Raw genomic sequence first — 16863 nt, 5'->3', positions numbered from 1 at the left:
TTACACGTCAGGGGGAAAGATTTACCTACCTACCTCAGGACCCAAATGCAAAATGGAGGCATTCCCAGATCTGACCTCCAACCTCTGGCACATACTCACACATCTCCGCCATTCTTGGAGTCCAAAGAATGCCCAAAGCTTGTAGAGTGAAGTTTCCAGGGAGCCTGATAAGCCACATTCCCCAAGTGGGAGGAAGTCAGGCTAGGGTGCTCTTGCCCAGGTGGGCCTAACAGGGCAAACAGAGCCACAAGGCCCAGAGCTGCCCACAAGCACTAGCTATGGTGTGCCACAGCCACCAAACATAGGAATGAGGCAGGGCTTGTCAAAGCCACTGGGGTCTTTGAAAGAAGACTCCGCAGGGAATGGAACTTTTGATTCTCCAAGAAGGTGCTAGGCAGGTCTGGCAAGTCAGGAACAGTGGGTGGAGTCCTGGGCCCAAATGGAGGCCCTTAGGGCACCCATTCCTGCATTCACTCCTAGGTGACCCTAGGCCCCAAGGTCAGCATGGATACACTTGAATGCTGCAGCAGAGAGCCTGAGCCTTCATTTTGCCCATCTAGCTCAGGGTCAGCCACCCCTTCCTGTCTCCAGCCTCATCCAGTGGCTTCCCTCTGACACCTCCACCCACCCACGTCCAACCCTAACACCTCCCAGGCCTCAAAACAGATCTGACATACAGAGAAGACTCCATACAGCATCCAGCTTTTCCTGGTCCCAACCCCATCCCAGGTCTCAGGGCATCAGCAGAAACACCAGCAGCCCCACTGAACACAAGTGTAGCTCAAAGCATGACGCAGACAAGGCAAGTCCCGCTGTCTGTATTTATCCAAGCCACTGCCTCCCCTCCAGGAGTGATGATTGAGGTTTTGTATTAGACATGGGGCAGGGCTCCCAGCTTGCTCCCTGGAGACCAGCTCCGTGGACTGCCTGGCCTGTCAGTGTCCAGCCAAGACCCTCAGTCACGGCCCAGCTTCCTCTGCCTGCCACACCAGTTCACCAGAGATGTAAGTGGCCTGCACATGGAGAGTGTCGTCGAGCACCACAAAGTCTGCGGCAGAACCAGAGGGTGAGAGGAAACAGTGGAGCCACCCACACCCCTATGGTGGAGTCATCCCTTACAACTGAGTCTAGTGGGAAAACTGAGGCCCAGGAGCACTGCTGGGACTGGTGGGGGAGCTGGAAGCAAGAGCATCAGTTTGGTACAGTTGGGGACAAGTGACCCCTGTAATCCTCACATGGCGTAATAGTATATGCCAGAAAGCCAGGCCAAGTGTGGTAGGTACTACATGCTTGTAGTCCTAGAACTCAGGAGGCTGAAGCAGGAGAATTACCATGAATTTGAAGCTAGCATGGTCTACATACATAGTGGACTGCAGGCCAGCCAGGAGATGGCTGAGTGGATGCAGGCACTTGCCTTCAAGCCTGACTTAGTTTGAACCCTGGGACTCATATGGTAGGAGAGAACCAACTATAGTAGGTTGTCTGTGGTGGGAGTGGCCCTGGACTCAACCCCTGCATGGGGACTCACCTGCATCAGCACCAAAGTCCAGGCTCCCCTTGGTCTTCTCCAGCCCCAGCAGCTGGGCGGGGTGGAGGGATGCAGCTTCCAGAGCCGACTCCACACTACAGCCTGCTCAGAAACACACCCTGGTGAGCATCCACAGCCCTTCTCTCTAAGTCCGAGCTTCTGCTTTTAGGGACTTGGCTTGGGAATGGCCCAGGATTTTGTAGCAGCTTAGGATGGTCCCTCACACCCCTAGCCATAGAAGACACTGCACATCCCTACCTTCTTCAGCCCTGCAGTGAACCTATCCTTTCAACAGACTAGACGTGGGGCATCAGTTAGGGTGTACTCAGTGTTGTATGGTCATAGGCCCTCTTGCCTACTTCTAATAAAAAAGCCATACTTAGGTCCACCAGGCCACCAATGTAGCTGCCAAATGGGACCCTGGACTCTGAGCAAGGCCTAACTGTATCACTTCTTGTCAGCATACAGCTATCTCCTTTGCCCCAGGCCATCCCCAGCCTATTTTCTCTAAATAGGAGCCTGAAGTTGCCCACATGTAGAGTGACACTCAGCCTTGAGATGCTGCCAGATACCTGAGAGGTCCCGCAGAACCTGCTCAAAGCCCCATCCACACTGCCCTTGCCGACTCCCACTATCCCACAGGCCTGGCCCTGGCCTTTCTGCTCCTCTGTGAGGCCACAGCTCCACACTGCTCACCATCCTGGCCCCAGTGACTGGCTGCTCACCATTATTCTTCTGAAGCCTGAGCTCTATTTGGGAATGACCATGGTCATGTCAATCCCCAAGAAGTCACGCCTCCCCATTTCCCAGTGTCCAGGTAGTTAGAAACTGTCAGCACAGAGCTCCAGCTTCCCTGCCTCCCTTCTAGCGTCCCCCAGGTACAGCCTCCACCCTCAGACGCCCGGGAACACCAGCCAACTGACCTGTAGCCTGCAGGAAGTGCCGGATGCACACATCCATGGGGGCTATGCTGCCACTCAGTGTCTTGGTGCCTTAAAAGCAGAGAGGCCAGAATTGGGGGAGGGAGTTGCTATGGACAAACAGGGCAAACCCAAGTTCTGCCCCCACTCCAGGGAGGAGCCAAGAGACTATACATATGTGGGTACAGGAGTCCCTTACCTGCAATGTAGGCTATTAGCCCATCTACCTCCACCTCCTGCTGTCCCAGCGTATGGCGGCCATTGCCCAAGCCCAGGGCAGGGACAGCATCAGTGACCAGCACCAGCCCTGGGGAAGGAGGTGGCTCAGCACCTGACCAGCTGTTATCCTACCTGCCCTACCCTGCCCAGCTACTCACCCTGGGGATGGGCCCGGTGAGCAATGCGCAGAGCTGCAGGGTTAGTGTGTATGCCATCGGCAATCATCCCATAGAAGATGCAGTGGCCTGGGGGCAGCTGGTCACTGGTCAGAAGCCCTACTATGCCTGGGTCACGGTGGTGGAACTGAGCAGGACAGGAGGGAATAACTGAGTGACAACAGTGGCCACCGAGTCCCCTTCCTCCCAGGAGTAGGGGTGACACTCACAGGCAACATGGCATTGAAGAGGTGAGTGATGAAAGTGGCCCCACTCTGCACTGCGACTTCTGCAGCCCGCAGGTCAGCCACCGAGTGCCCTGCATGGGGGATCTGAGGTCAGCTTCTGTGGCAGCAGAGAACCATGGACAGGCAACCTGGACGAGGGGCCTCTTACCTAGAGACACACGGATGCCTTGGGCTGTCAGTGCCTGGATCACTTCATGGCTCCGGTCTAGTTCAGGGGCAAGTGTCACAATGCAGACATTGTCCAGGGACCCATATGTGGTCAACAAATCATGAAAAGCATTGGCTTCAAAGGAGCGGAGGTAGGCCTCAGGGTGTGCACCCCGTTTTTCCCGGCTGATGAATGGGCCCTCCAAGTGCACCCCTGAGGGAAGGGACAAAGGTGGTTATAGCAGGCATTCCCACCTAGCAGCCCCACCCCAGTCCCTCAAACCTGCCCTCCCTTCCCAACTGGGCATTTTGAAAGGAGTTAACCACTCACCGAGGACCCCTGCCCCATGGGGACCTCCACTCTTCACAGGGATCTGAGGAAGGACCTGGGGGGAACCAGCTGTTAAAGCCTTGCCCCACAGCCCAGCACCCAGAGGCCACAGCCCAACCAAGGTCAGATCCTCATGTTAACACTCCTGACCCAGCCCAGCCCCACTGTCCTTCCCCACAGGTGCTGAACATGGATGAAGGGCCCCCTGCCTCACTGCTCAGAAGCAGAAAGACTTGACAACAGGGAACACCTGATGACCTGCCCTGAGGGCCAGGAGGTGAAAGCATTCCCAGGCCTCCCAAGCACCAAGGACTGCTCTAACCTGCTCTGGCCTTCAAAGTGGCTTCGGCCAAACAGCTAGGATATAGTAGCCAAACCCGTGAAAAAAAAAAAAGACTACCACATCCCTAAGCTGCAGCACGAGGAAGCAGGGATTGGGTGGCATGAGGAAGACAGGGCAGAAGCAGAGAGCTGGAAGTTAAGGAGCTCAGTGCAGATGGGAACAGGGCTCAGCACCTCAGCCCAGCCCACTCTGATCAGGATGGTCACAGCACTACAATCCTAAGCACTTGGCAGCTAGAGGCAGAAGAGCAGAGTAGCCTAGGCTACTTAAATAGTTCAAGGCTAGCCTAGGTCACATGATACCCTGTCTCAAATTAAACGAAAGGAAACCCACACTTAGATCTGAGAACACAGAATGAGAGAAGGGCAGTCAGTCGGAGTCTGAGAGGTGGACTCCAGACACATTTCAGATGGAGAGGACTCAGGAAACTCAGACATCACAGAGACAGCACCATGAGAAGTGGGCTGGAACAGGGCTGGGAAGGAGCCTCAGTGGAGGCAAGTGAGGTGCACTGCAAACATTGAGGTTGTGTTCTTCAGGTTCTTAAACCAGCTAGCTCCCTCTGAGCAAAACAAGGCTCTTCCAAGAGATAGGACCTTGGCAGCACAACTAGGGGTGCCCCACAAAGCTCCTCCAAAAGGCTGGGTGTTCCTAGTGGCCTGCTAATGGCAGCCGTTAAACAGAGCCCACATTGAGTTCCCCAAGGAGCAGAGGAAGGAATGCCAACATGATGACCAGGCCAGTATTGACAACATGCCAAGAGGGGCACAAGAAAAAGCCAACATTGACACCTTCAGGCAACGAGAAGTCTCATGCCCATGAAGCCAGAACAGGATGTCAGAGAGCAACACAAGCTCTTCAAAACCCAAAGGTATGCAGGGTACCCGTGGGATTAACTCCAGATAGAAGCTGAGGAAACATCTAGAAGGTGGGGCCAAGAGGAAAGGTGAGAAAAAAAAAGCTAGAAAGCACAACACTAGACTAGTGGGGCTCCTGCAGAGCGACAGAGACATGGAAAATGGCCACCAAGGAAACCACTCAATAGAAGAAGCTTAGGAAGCGTCAAGCCCACCTTCCCACTATGTCCAGAAGAAAGCAAAACTGATAAACACTCTATCCCACTCGTGACACCCTGAGATGTCAGGAATAGGGACAAAGAAGGATCCTATGAGCTTCTAGAGAGAAAAGTGATCACTCACAATGGATCAGAAAACAAGCAGATGGCTTCCTACTTCTCTACAACATAAGAAGTCTAGATGGTCAGCACAGGCCAGGCATGATGTCAGGTGTCTCCAATCCCAGCACTCAGGAGGCAGATGTAGAATCTCTGTGAGTTCAAGGGCAACCTGGTCTACATGGAGAGTTCTAGGACAGCCAGGACTACACAGAAAAGCTGGGTGTACTGGTGTGCATCTGCTGTCCCCCATACATAGAAATCGCCTGAGCCCAGGAGTTAGAGATCACTCTACACGAAAGCAAGACTCTCTCTCAAAATAAAAAGGGTAGAGTGCAGCTTGCTGGATCCCAGCAGTTCCGGGCTTGGAGACATACTGTGCTGGTAGAATACCTACTCAGCACGTACAAGGCTCTGGGCTCAATTCCTGGCATCACAAACATGTTTAGCTTATGAGTGCTTGTGTATATGTGTATGTTTGTAAAGCCACATGCTTGTCTGGTTATGAGCCATATGATATGGGTGCTGGGAACCAAACCTGAGTCCTTTGCAAGAGCAAGTGTTCTTAGCTGTTTGCCAACCCCAAACACAAATTTTCTTACCTTCATCTCTAATCCAAACCATGAATCAGGAGAACAAAGGCATAGCTAGGAGTGGTGGCACAAGCCTCTAATCTCAGCACTCAGAAGGCAGAGACAAGCTGATTTCTGTGGGTTCTAGGACAACCCGGTCTACATAGTGAGTTCCAGTACAGCCAGTACTACCCAGAGACCCTATCTCTCTCACAAACAAACAAACGGACAGAGTATAAAGGCAGGGCTAGAGGGATGGCTGAGGGCTTAAGAGCATGCACTGCTCTGCAGCAGAGGACTGGGTTCCATTCTCAGTACCCGCATAGTCGCATACAGTCATACAAACCTACATACACTTAAAAATGATTACTCTTCAAAGAAGCAGCAGCAGCTCCCACCACCTCCAGATGACTTAGTATCTTAAAAAACAAGAGCCAGACCTGATAATAAGTGGGAAGCTGAGACAAGGGCCAGCCTCAATAAAAAAACAATCTAGGCAATTTGAGTCCTTGACTCCAAATGAACCAAAACATAAACCAAAACCAAAACCAAAAACCAGGCAAATCGCCTGAGTGGGTAGAACCTACTTGCCACCAAGCTACCTCATGACCTGAGTCTAATTCCCAGGATCCACAGGATGGAAGGAGAGCTATGACACCCACAAGTTGTCCTGACTCCTGCTTGCATACCATGCCCTGCATGCAGGTTGCATAGGCATGCATGCGCATGTGCATGTACACGTGTGCACACACACAGGCATGCAGGCACGCACACACACAGGCACGCAGGCACACACGCACACAGGCACGCACACACACAGGAACGCATGCACGCACGTACACTATTTTCTAGAAGAGCACTTTGAAAGGCAAAGTGGGAGCATGCGGCAGAGACAAGGGGATAAACGAGGCTGGAGGGGAAGGGTATGAGATGAACACAGGGGTGGGCAGGGTGGCAGACATCCTGTCTGAGGTGCCTGCCCTTCATCAGCTAACAGATCTGAAGCAGAAAACGAAGCCATCAGATTTGTCTTCTTGAAGCATAGCTAGAAGAGTAAACCTTAGAGAAAGCGCAGGTAGTTTCAACGAACCAACCGGTCCTTGATGAAGATACTCAAGTACTACCTGGACACGTGGGCAAGCCCCACGGTGAGAAGGGGCCCTGGAGGAAGTTAGGGAACACAGCAGGGGAAGGTGTTTGAGGGTAGGGTCTCCTGATTTCTAATACAATGGGGTATTATGTTTTTTATACTCTGCCATCACCTCCTACCTGCCTCCCAAGGCCTTTAGTCTAAATGTGTTCTCTGAGAGTCTGTGAGGTACTTGGACTACAGTGGGGTACCAGGAAGAAAACTTTAGGACTGTTAGCTACTACTCCTACTGAGGGCGAGCCACAGCCTTTCACCATGCCAGTCAAGCCTGCTGCAAGAGGAAAGCTCAGTGGTGGTGAAGAAGCATGGGGCGGGGCTCACAGGAGAGCAAGGCCTTCCTGGAAGAGCCTGGGAGGAGAGGGCATACCTCGAGCTGCTGGAATGTTCCGAGGAAAGAGAAGCAGCTTAGCTGGTAGGAAGGGAATGCTGCAGAGAAGGGGGTACATGCTGACACCTATCACCTTGATAGGTGACTCTGGGTCTTGCCAGAGATCAGCTCAGAGACCCAAGTGCCTATCTGCAGCAGGACAATAGGTTGCTCTTCTAACAGTGGACTGGGAGAGCTGTGGGAAACTTCCAGAAAGACATCCCTAGTTGACATTCAAGGAATGCTTAACGTTGTTATCCACCCACCAACTGTTCTCTCTACGTTTAATGAAACTGAGGCTCAGAAGAGAGTAAGGTTGTCTCAAGTCTTCCAAGGGTTGCAAGTCAAGGGGCCAGAGCAAAGCCTGTGAAGCAAGGGCACAGCTCACGCTCAGTACCCATAGCTCCCTCCTCTGACCCTGTGTCTACACACCCAGAAAGGAAGCCACAGCCAATCAATCACACACTCCCTGATCCTGTCCTGGAAGAAAAACTGGCTGAGGCGATTGACAACAGGAACAAAGAAAATCCATTTGAGTGTGGTTAACAGCATTAATTTACTAAAGTCATCAATTGCGTTGCATAAGAGGATACCGCGTTTTTAAAGCAAGTGTTTAGGACTAACGGAGAAGCCTGCGGAGGACACACAAACTGCTCTAGAACGGTGCTGAAGACAGCAACCCAAACAAGCCTAGTTCACACTGGGAGAACTGTGGGGAAGCCTCACATGAAGACGGGAACAAAGACAACAGACCTCCTTCTAAGATAGGAGGTGGAAGGGTGAGGACAGAAGCCAGTACACAGGAATAGCAGCTCTTTCTGAAAGGCTTTTTCATGTGAGTCACATAACAGAGGCAGGTTAGGGAGGAAGAGCCTGACAAGAGACAATGGCTGAGGCAGAATTCCCGGCAACCTTAGTTCAGGAGGCCCAGAGGCTGCCTACAGGCCGTTGGGAGGGCGTGGCACATGAGAATGGCGACAGGAAATGTGAAGACAACTGCAGTGGCAGTTGCAGAGACCAGGCAGGACCCAATTGGAAGAGAGGATCCCCTCAGACCCAAGAACAGGAAGATCAGATTCAGGTGAAGGAAATGGTACTGCCCTGAGGGCCCTTTTGCTCAGAGGTAGAACAGCCTGATCTCACCTTGTGATAAACCTCTGGTGGGGAGGTGACCAGGGTGGGACAGAAGGAGGTGACACCGTGGGACAGGAGCCTCCGGGCCACTAGGGCGACCCCCGAACCCACGTCCTCCGTGGCCTTGGAGAAGTCAACACCAAATCCACCTGTGGCCACAGAAAACAAGGGGGTAGCACAGTGCTCAGAGCTCCTCCCCTGGGTTCCCTGGCCCAAGCCAGGCCGCACCGTTGATCTGCACATCGATAAAGCCAGGCGCCAGGATGCGGCCTCCGCAGTCCCGCTGCTCATCAGCCACACGCCTCTCCTCAAAAAACAGCTTCTCTGGGTCCAGGATTCGGCCCCCGCGCACCCACAGATCCTCCCTGAGGACAGAGCAGTAGGCACTTGGGTCACTACCAGGCCCTGGAACCAACCCCTAGTTCTATCTCGCACCCAGCTTGTCCCTGCACCCACTGTTCTACTTGGTCCCGGCCACACACCCACGATGGTCCTGCCCTCCACATCCCTGGGACCCCGACACAGCTCCGCTTCTCTTGGGGCTTATGCCCTACACTAGCCCCACCCCTGCACCCCACACGGGCATATCATCAGTTCTATACCCAGCCCAACCCTGCACCATGCAGCCAGACCTGAGCAGCGCGCCGCCGCGCAGGATGCGGCAGTTGGTGAACTGAAGCACCGGGGCCCACGCTGCGCACTGCCCGCTACGCATCGTGAGTCGCCCGAACCCAGCAAGCTTTGGGCGAAAGCCGGCAGTGCCCGGAGCAGCGGTAATCGGAAGCCCGGCCAGGCCGCACCACGTGACTCAGCTTAAGGGGCTATCACGTGGCTGCCAGGCTCACGTGATAACGACCATGTGACATAGGAACCCTCCCAGGCCTGCCCGCTCCGCCCACAGAGGCATCAGAACACAAGCCAGTCACATCCGAGAACTTTTATTGGACACAGCTGGGAGCCAGCTCTGAGGAGCAGTAGCACTCTACCCTCCACCCTGGCTGTTCAGGGCTGGGGGAAGGGGAGAGGGAGGGGGAGGTGGCTCCATCCAAGGAGTCTCAGCAACAGGAACCCCACAAGGCAACAGTCTACTAATGATTACTATATAGTAGGAAGACAGGGCTGCTCCACAGACGCATGAATAGGTCAAATCTTTTATAAATAAACATCCAGTGAAGAGAAAAATGACAACTCTAATTCATTCTTATACACAAGGAGCACTCTAGGGCGATGGGTGGAGTAACCAGAGGCTGTCATCGGCTCTGGTCAGGGGCCTGGGTGGGAGATGAGTGGGCCCAGATGTCCACAGCACGGAGCAGTAGGGGCAAGGCGGGGGCAACAGACAGTGGGCACTAGGACACTGCACATTTACAAGACCAACTACTGAGGGGGCAGCTGCCCGTGCATGTGTCAGGCTGTTCGTTCTGGAATGAGGAGGGGTGATCTTTACATCCTATCCTGTGACTGGTGATGGAGAAAGACTACTTTGTGGAGAGGATTAGGGCCACGATGAGACCGTAGAGGCCAAGCACCTCCGCAAAGATGAGGATGAGGATCATGCCCACGAACAGTCGAGGCTGCTGGGCAGTGCCCCGAACACCAGCATCTCCTACGATGCCAATGGCAAAGCCAGCAGCCAGGCCACTCAGCCCCACACTCAGGCCAGCACCCAGTTGAAGAAAACTCCTGGGGAGAGAAGAGATACAGGTTGTCAGCAATCTGTCTGTCCACAGGAAAATGAAGCACTTCACCTGGAAGGAAAGGCCCTGCACCCACCTGTAGAGGGTGATGCCATCAGTCAGAGAGTTAGCGATAAGTACTGCCACCACCAGGCCGTAGATGGCGATGATCCCAGCCATAACCACTGGGATGATGGACTTCATGATCAGCTCTGGCCTCATGACAGACATGGCTGCGATGCCAGTGCCACTCTTGGCCGTGCCATAAGCGGCTCCCATGGCTGTGGAAGGAGAGATTAAGTTAAGCCCAGAGCAGCATGGAAACGGCCTGAGGAGCTTTTTGCAGTTTGCTCCCCAAGTTACCACCCATTAGAGGAACTGAAGGCCCGCAGCCAAGCAAGAGCCCCCTGAACAAACAGCTGCCACCACAGCCACTTCTCTCCACTAGCAGAGCCATACCCAGCCTCCCGGTCTACTTCTGCCTGCACCAGTTCCTGTGGTCATCAGGGGCTCCTGCTCTCTGTGAAACCAGACTTTGTTCCCTAGCACTCCGTTCCCTAGCTCGTGACCTCTGGCAAACCAGTCACAGGGACGAGACGGCCGGGCCAGGGAAAGCCTTGCTTGAGTCTCTAGCAGATCTCTGTCCCACACCCTAAGCTCCAGGCACTTCCAGTATAAGAGGACTACATCTCAGCCGCCTAGAGTGTCTGTTCAGTGTCAACCAGTCCCTGCCTGCAGTGGAGCCTCCAAGCCTTCTCAGACAGGACAACCGGGTTATCTACCTCCTCTGGTACTATCCCCACTCCAACCTCTCCAAGAGAGACAGCTACTCTCACAGGACTGTGTCTCCCTCTCCTATCTTCAAGGTCTTTAACTCCAATTCTTCTCTTTTCTGCCACTTGTCCTCAGACCCTATAAGAACTACTGAGCTGCTTAAATGGCTGACACTGGCCGCCTCAAAATCTTTGCTCAGGGCACCCCATGCCATGGCCCTTCTAGAATTTGTGTATAACCCGATACACAGAAATAACATGGGCCAGAGGTAAAAGGGACACAAACAGCCCCAGCCACTCCTCTATATAATTTATTGATCTCACTATCTCACTGAACCACAAAATATGTCTACTGTGTGCCCAGCGCTGAGTAGGGCAAAAGTCAGAGGTCTCTGCCTTCTCAGAGCTCAGGAACAGCAAGAAGACAAGACAGTGACCCAACACAACAACATATTCAGCAAGGAAAGAGAAAAAGCCATAGGGGAGCTACACCAAGGGGAGGAGGGTCTGAAAACAGATCACAGAAACAGACAAGTAAATGGAGTCGGGAGGTGGTAAAGCAAGCAGCAGAGGAAAGCCAGGCAAAGGGCACATTCAGACACCAGGCCAGACGGTGAGAGCAACTGCGAGAGGCAGGAGGAGGGGCAGACAGCTTGTCTTCTCTACAGCATCTTTAGATGCCCAGATACTGCCCAACAAAGACTTGCATCTTCAGTCCCTGAGTTCATTTCAAGAGATATTTCCTGAAACTGTTCTGGTCACAGTGCATTTCTTGGGCCCCACTGAAAGGCAAATCCATGCCAAGCTGTTATCACTTAGTACAAAAAGTGAGTGTTCCAAGGGCTCACATTCCTGAGGCATGCTTGTAAACACTAAGAATACAGGTTGCTGTACAGTACTGTGAAGTTGAGGTCTCAACACAATTCTGTACCCCAAAAAGGTGGGACTCCAAGAAAGGTTAAGTGAGTCAGGTCCTTCCCCAAAGTACAGCAAGTTGATCATGGAGCTGAGGATGGGTAGCAAGAAGATATATGATGGAAAACAGGGACACTGTTAGGAAATCAGGGCAAAAGGAGGGAAAAAAATTAGCCTAGGCCCAGACAGTAGCAGCTGCCCAGTAGACCATGCCTGACAGGCTGCAGAAGGAAGACCTGCTAAGAATGCCAGTGTAATGTAACAAACAGCAGGGTCTGGAGGCACTTCCAGGAAATCAACAAACACAGGAAGTCACAGAAAATATAGAAAAGAAGCAACTGGCAGTTTCATGGAGAACATGATGAAGAAAGAACCAACAGGATATTTGTCAAGAAAAGGGGAAGTTAGAGCATGAGCATGGAATGGAGGCCTCAAGGATGTGTGCAAGCCTCATTTAGTTAAAGAACAGTGGTCTGGAAACTTGGCTAGTAAAGTCCAAGGGAGGCCATGGGTCAGTCATTGAGACGAAGCTTGGAGCTCTTCCGGCAACATCAGAGGCTGGAAGGATTTCTTTAGGTAATGGCAGGACAAAGACATTCTACAGAATAGCATGCAGAAAAGGAAAAAAAAAAGTCAGAAGGTGAGAAGCTGGTGTGAAGGAACAGAAGCTAGGGTCAGGCACTAGACCAGCAATACTCAGCTTTCAATAGTGCAGAGACACCTGTTGGCCAGCTTTAGTACATGCAGGGTCTTCATAGATTGAAAAAGCTGCATGCAGAAAAAGAACTGTGGACAAATTCAGAGTTACAGGAGCCATTGTGACAGCCAGAACATGAGACCCACATGGTCAGGGATATTGTGTTCACCTAGGCTCCTCCACTCTCTGGGACAAGGTAAAAACAGAAGAGAGATTTGCTGGATTAATGTATGAGTGAGTGACAAAAATTAATCCTAGGTGGCTAAAATAGGGGAACCTATGGACGTTATTCTGGGGGCAAAGGGTAGAAGGAAATAAATACTTGGCAGCCTTCTCTGAGGAGACCTAAAGTGTGGAGAGAACAGCAGTGGTGTGAGAAGAGGAAGGAGAAGTCCAGGCCACATTTCCCACCACAAATGATCACTTACTCCAATGCTGTGGATACAGCAGGGCTCTCTCAGCAGCACCTGACAGGCCCAGGCAGGGGGAGGTCACCAAGACAGACAACCCTCCACCCCAATCTGCACCCTACAGGTGTTTACAGTCAACAGACACTGTTTGGAGTTCAAACTCACCAAGTACCTACACAGAGGACCAGCCTCTCCATTTGCCAGATAGGGTGGGGCAGGGCGAGGTCAGTTAAGCCAAAGACCAGACCTTCCAGGGGAAGCCCAGACCAGGCCAGACCAGTCCCCAGGGGCTGTGACTTACCTCCCTCAATCCCACATTCTTGGGTCTGGCCCAAAGGCTTTTCTCCCAGGAAGGCCAATTTTCACTAAATTTGACACTGAAGAATTGTCAAGGCCCAACTTCAAAAGCAAGGTGCCATCAAGAACCTTACTAGGCTCTTCCTTCTCTGGGCAAGGAAGCATAACCGAGTTCCAGCCCCTCACCCCCCTAGAAGAGGAAGGTCATTCATTCACTCATCCATTCATTAGGTCCAGGACTGAAGATCAAAGACTTAACCGTGTAAATGCTGGCACTCTAATGCCACCCTCTCACCCACCTCAAAGCTCAGATCCTCAGGAACCATCCACCTAAGCCAAACCCACTTCCATAGGCTCTAACCTGAGTCCTTGCAGGTTCCCAGGACCAACCCCTCAGTCCAGTTTTCCCAACCAACCCACACCGATGACAGAACTATTGGGAAACCGAGACAAGCCTCAACCGGAAACACCTGCCTCACCCAGGGGGCAGACCCACCTGAGCCCCGGCAGCTGGGCCGCCATAAAAGCAGGGCTTGTGGACCTTAGCGGAGACCCAGGCTCCCTGCGGCCAGGAGGCCAGGGACTCCCGTCCTGAGCCTGCCCCCGCCTACGGACTAGCGCCTTTCAAGATGTGATGTCACACCTGCCTGCAGAATGCGGGATGTGGAGCAAGCGCAGGAGAGGGCAAAGGATCGCGCGCCGCCCCCCGCGCCCCCACCCCACCCTCACTCCTACTTCCCGTGACTAAGATGGCAGCCACACTGCCGCCCCACCCCCACAGAAGCGAGGCACAGGGGCGGGCTGATAAGACCCGCAGCCTGATCGAACCCCCAAGCCCTGTGCTCCACAAATTCACCTGTCCCCACAACCCCTCCACCTTCGCCCGTGAGGCCAGACACCCACACAGCTGGGAATGACGTCAGAGTGACGTCACGCCCAACAACCCCCCCACCCCCGTGAACAGCGGTCTAGAGTCCCTCATCGTTTCGGCATCCCCTGCTCCTCCTGCTGCGAGGCTCACCGCTGAAGATCATGGCGAACGAGGCGCCCATGACACCGAAAAACGAAGAATATTCGGGGTTGGTCTTGATGTCAGCCATGTCTGCAAGCGGGGAGAGGGCAAGCTCAGCGGGCGGCGGCGGGCTAGGACGAGGGGAGAGCGAGCGAGCAGGCGAGCGAAGACTCTCGAGGCAGCGGATGAAAAGGCGACCCCGCCAGTCAGGCGCTGCGCTCTAAATACCAGCACCGCAGAGCAAGATGGCGGCCGCGCTCGCGTCACATGATCTGGGCCCCGCCCCCATGGGCTGTACCACTTTGCGCAGATGGGGGAGCGAGGCTCCAGGCTCGCCAGCAGCCCTCAGCAGCCCTTGAACAATGTATGGGTCCTGCCACCAGGCCGCGGGGCCCGGGGCCCAACGCTCGGCCTTGCCTGGGTCTTCGCTGGCCCGCGGTTCCACGCCGACGTCTTCTATAATCCTACCGTTTGGGGCCCATCGGCCCCCGGGGCGGGGCCGTAGCGCTCTATATTAGCATACAGGGTGGAGCTAGTGATAGCCCTCCTTCTCTGCGGCTTACCGGTGTTCGAGTACCCGTGTTCGTTTTCCCTGCGTTCCCTGCTCACGAATCCCAGGCACTCCTGCTGCATAGGACTCAGGTTAAAGTAGTGGCATCTAGCAGCACTACAGAACCGTATAACAGAAGAAATCCCTCACGTTGGGCTTCGCTGTCTCCGCCAGCCCCCCAGGAATACCACGCCCCACCCCACCGGGCTTTAAAGTGCAACAACCCCTAGGTGTTCTCTAGTCACCGCCTTCCATACCTAGGCTCCTGCAGATTCAGGCCCACCATCTTCCCTTTGATTCCGGGGGTGTGTCGGGGGGATCCCTCACCTGACCCCCTCCTCTTGCATAGGGACCCTGACATTAGTTGAGGGGTGTCTGCCCACAAAGACGTAGGCATGACTTTCTCTATTTTTCTATCTTATTTTTGAGACAGGGTCTCACTGTGAAGCTCTGGTTAACCTGGAATTTGCGTGTAGACCAGTCCAGTCTGTCCCTTGAGTGCTGGGGTTAAAGTGCTGCTTGATGGCCTGTCAGCATTGACACCTGTGAAAGGTAACCCAGATTTCTGAAAATCTCAGAAAGACCTGCCTGTCCTTCCAGCAGCCATGCAAGGCCCAGATGTACAGGGCCTTTTTTTTGTAGACCAGTGCTCGAGGACTGGTTTCCCTAGCAATGGAATGGCTTGGGCAGCCTCTGCCTCATACCCTTGTAGCAGCCTACCCACCCCAGCTGCCTGCCTTCCCTCTGCCGATCAACTCAGGCTGCCTACTTTCCTCTGTCCCTCCCTCGCAGTAGCCCTGAGCAGCTACTTCCTGGCCTAGACCTCCCTTGAGGCTCAAGCTCACATTATAAGACCAGAAGGCTCTCCAAGTGGTCTCAGTGCTAATACTTCAACTTTCCCATGCAGGCAATGGAGACACTTCCCATCCTGCTACATTCTCAGTCCTAATTTCCACAGCAAAAACCTCCCTGTGTCCACTTCATGCCTCGGCTGAACCGAGTGTACCACACTTTAAGCTTGCCTATGGAAGAGCCTATATGTCTGTCTTGTTTCAGAGAGGAGGCTACAGAGAGTAGCTACTAGCACTTCTTCCGCCCCTCTCTTGCTCCACTTTGACTTTTGAAAAGAGGAATCTTGCTGGGCAGTGGTGACACACACCTTTAATCCCAGCACTTTGGAGGGAGAGGCAGGTGGATTTCTGAGTTTGAGGCCAGCCTGGTCTACAGAGTGAGTTCCAGGACAGCCAGGACTACACAGAGAAACCCTGTCTCGAAAAACCAAAAAAAAAAAAAGAGGAATCTTGACCCTTGTCCCTACCACTTCACCCCATAAGTCCCTCTATAAGCAGCTCCTCAGCTCCTTGTCCTTGCCAAGGTCACACTTCCCTTCTAAGCGGGCACACTAGTCTCGCTGACAGGGCCTCAGGACTGCTATCTCCAGTGCTTCTCCCTCTCCTCCTCTCTTTCTCCTGTGTGCCTGGAGCTTGAAGTAGTCAGAAGAAAGCGTCAGATTTCCTGGAGCTAGAGTTACAGATGGATGTGAAATGCCAGGTAGGTGCTAGGAATGGACCAGAGTCCTCTTCGGACCAGCCCATTGCTTTAGTTCTCACAGTTTGTTTGTTTTCTGTTCAGCATTTAATATCCCACAATTTGCTGCTTAATCCTGTGCTAGACCCTTCTTGGTGTGCTTCCCTTTGCTGTCTCCTGTCCTCCAGGACTAATTCCCAGGTCTCTGTACTTATTAGTCAGAACCCATTTTCCTATGAGAAGTCCTCCTGCCATTCCCCACATTTCCCTCTCCCTCCTCTAATCCTCCTCAGGCCCTTGCATTGAAGGTTATTTGGCTTCTTTTTTTCTCCAGACACCCAGTAGGATGTCCAGATCTGGCCGCCCTGGTAACAGAGCTAAGCACCTATCTATATATCAGGGCCCGTTCTGAGGCATTTGAGGTTATGGTACACCTACTCTTATTCAGTGGTTAGTGAAACAAACCTAGGAAGATTAAGAGCCCTTCTCCGGTCACCAGCTAGCAAGCAATGGAATTAAGATTCTGGCCTAGGGCCTCAGCTGGTGGGCTGGACTACCGGGTGAGCCACCATCTCTCACTTCATTCCATCTCAAACGTCCCGCCCAGATCTTCTAGGCACTGTGCAGAGCCTTTACTCTGAGTGGACTCTAGGAAAGAAACCACAGGGGCGCATCCCTGCCTGCTCCTTCACTGTTACTTCCCCCTTGGCATGAAATC

General features: G+C 53.3%; 2 protein-coding genes across 2 annotated transcripts; both read right to left on the bottom strand.

Moving 5' to 3' along the window:
• Nucleotides 1–802: 802 nt before the first annotated feature.
• Amdhd2 (amidohydrolase domain containing 2) lies at nucleotides 803–9073 on the bottom strand. Its single transcript, XM_028760860.1, has 11 exons — nucleotides 8921–9073; nucleotides 8517–8653; nucleotides 8298–8437; nucleotides 3549–3603; nucleotides 3219–3431; nucleotides 3053–3141; nucleotides 2826–2970; nucleotides 2648–2755; nucleotides 2452–2520; nucleotides 1529–1630; nucleotides 803–1048 (listed from the first exon to the last, which is right to left on the bottom strand). The coding sequence occupies exons 1-11, from the start codon at nucleotides 9001–9003 to the stop codon at nucleotides 960–962; spliced, it is 1230 nt and encodes a 409-aa protein (XP_028616693.1). The 5' UTR covers nucleotides 9004–9073; the 3' UTR covers nucleotides 803–959.
• Nucleotides 9074–9210: 137 nt separating this feature from the next.
• On the bottom strand, nucleotides 9211–14338 carry Atp6v0c (ATPase H+ transporting V0 subunit c). The gene is made up of 3 exons (XM_028760824.1): nucleotides 14078–14338; nucleotides 10062–10245; nucleotides 9211–9971 (listed from the first exon to the last, which is right to left on the bottom strand). Exons 1-3 carry the CDS (start codon nucleotides 14154–14156, stop codon nucleotides 9767–9769), a joined length of 468 nt encoding a protein of 155 aa, XP_028616657.1. The 5' UTR covers nucleotides 14157–14338; the 3' UTR covers nucleotides 9211–9766.
• Between the last annotated feature and the right edge of the window lie 2525 nt (nucleotides 14339–16863).

The sequence above is a fragment of the Grammomys surdaster genome, unplaced genomic scaffold (genome assembly GCF_004785775.1).
Source record: "Grammomys surdaster isolate TR1022 unplaced genomic scaffold, NIH_TR_1.0 126612, whole genome shotgun sequence".
Lineage (NCBI taxonomy): Eukaryota > Metazoa > Chordata > Mammalia > Rodentia > Muridae > Grammomys > Grammomys surdaster.
The sequence above is the reverse complement of the archived record's forward strand: the minus strand, read 5'-3'. Positions and strand labels throughout refer to the sequence as shown.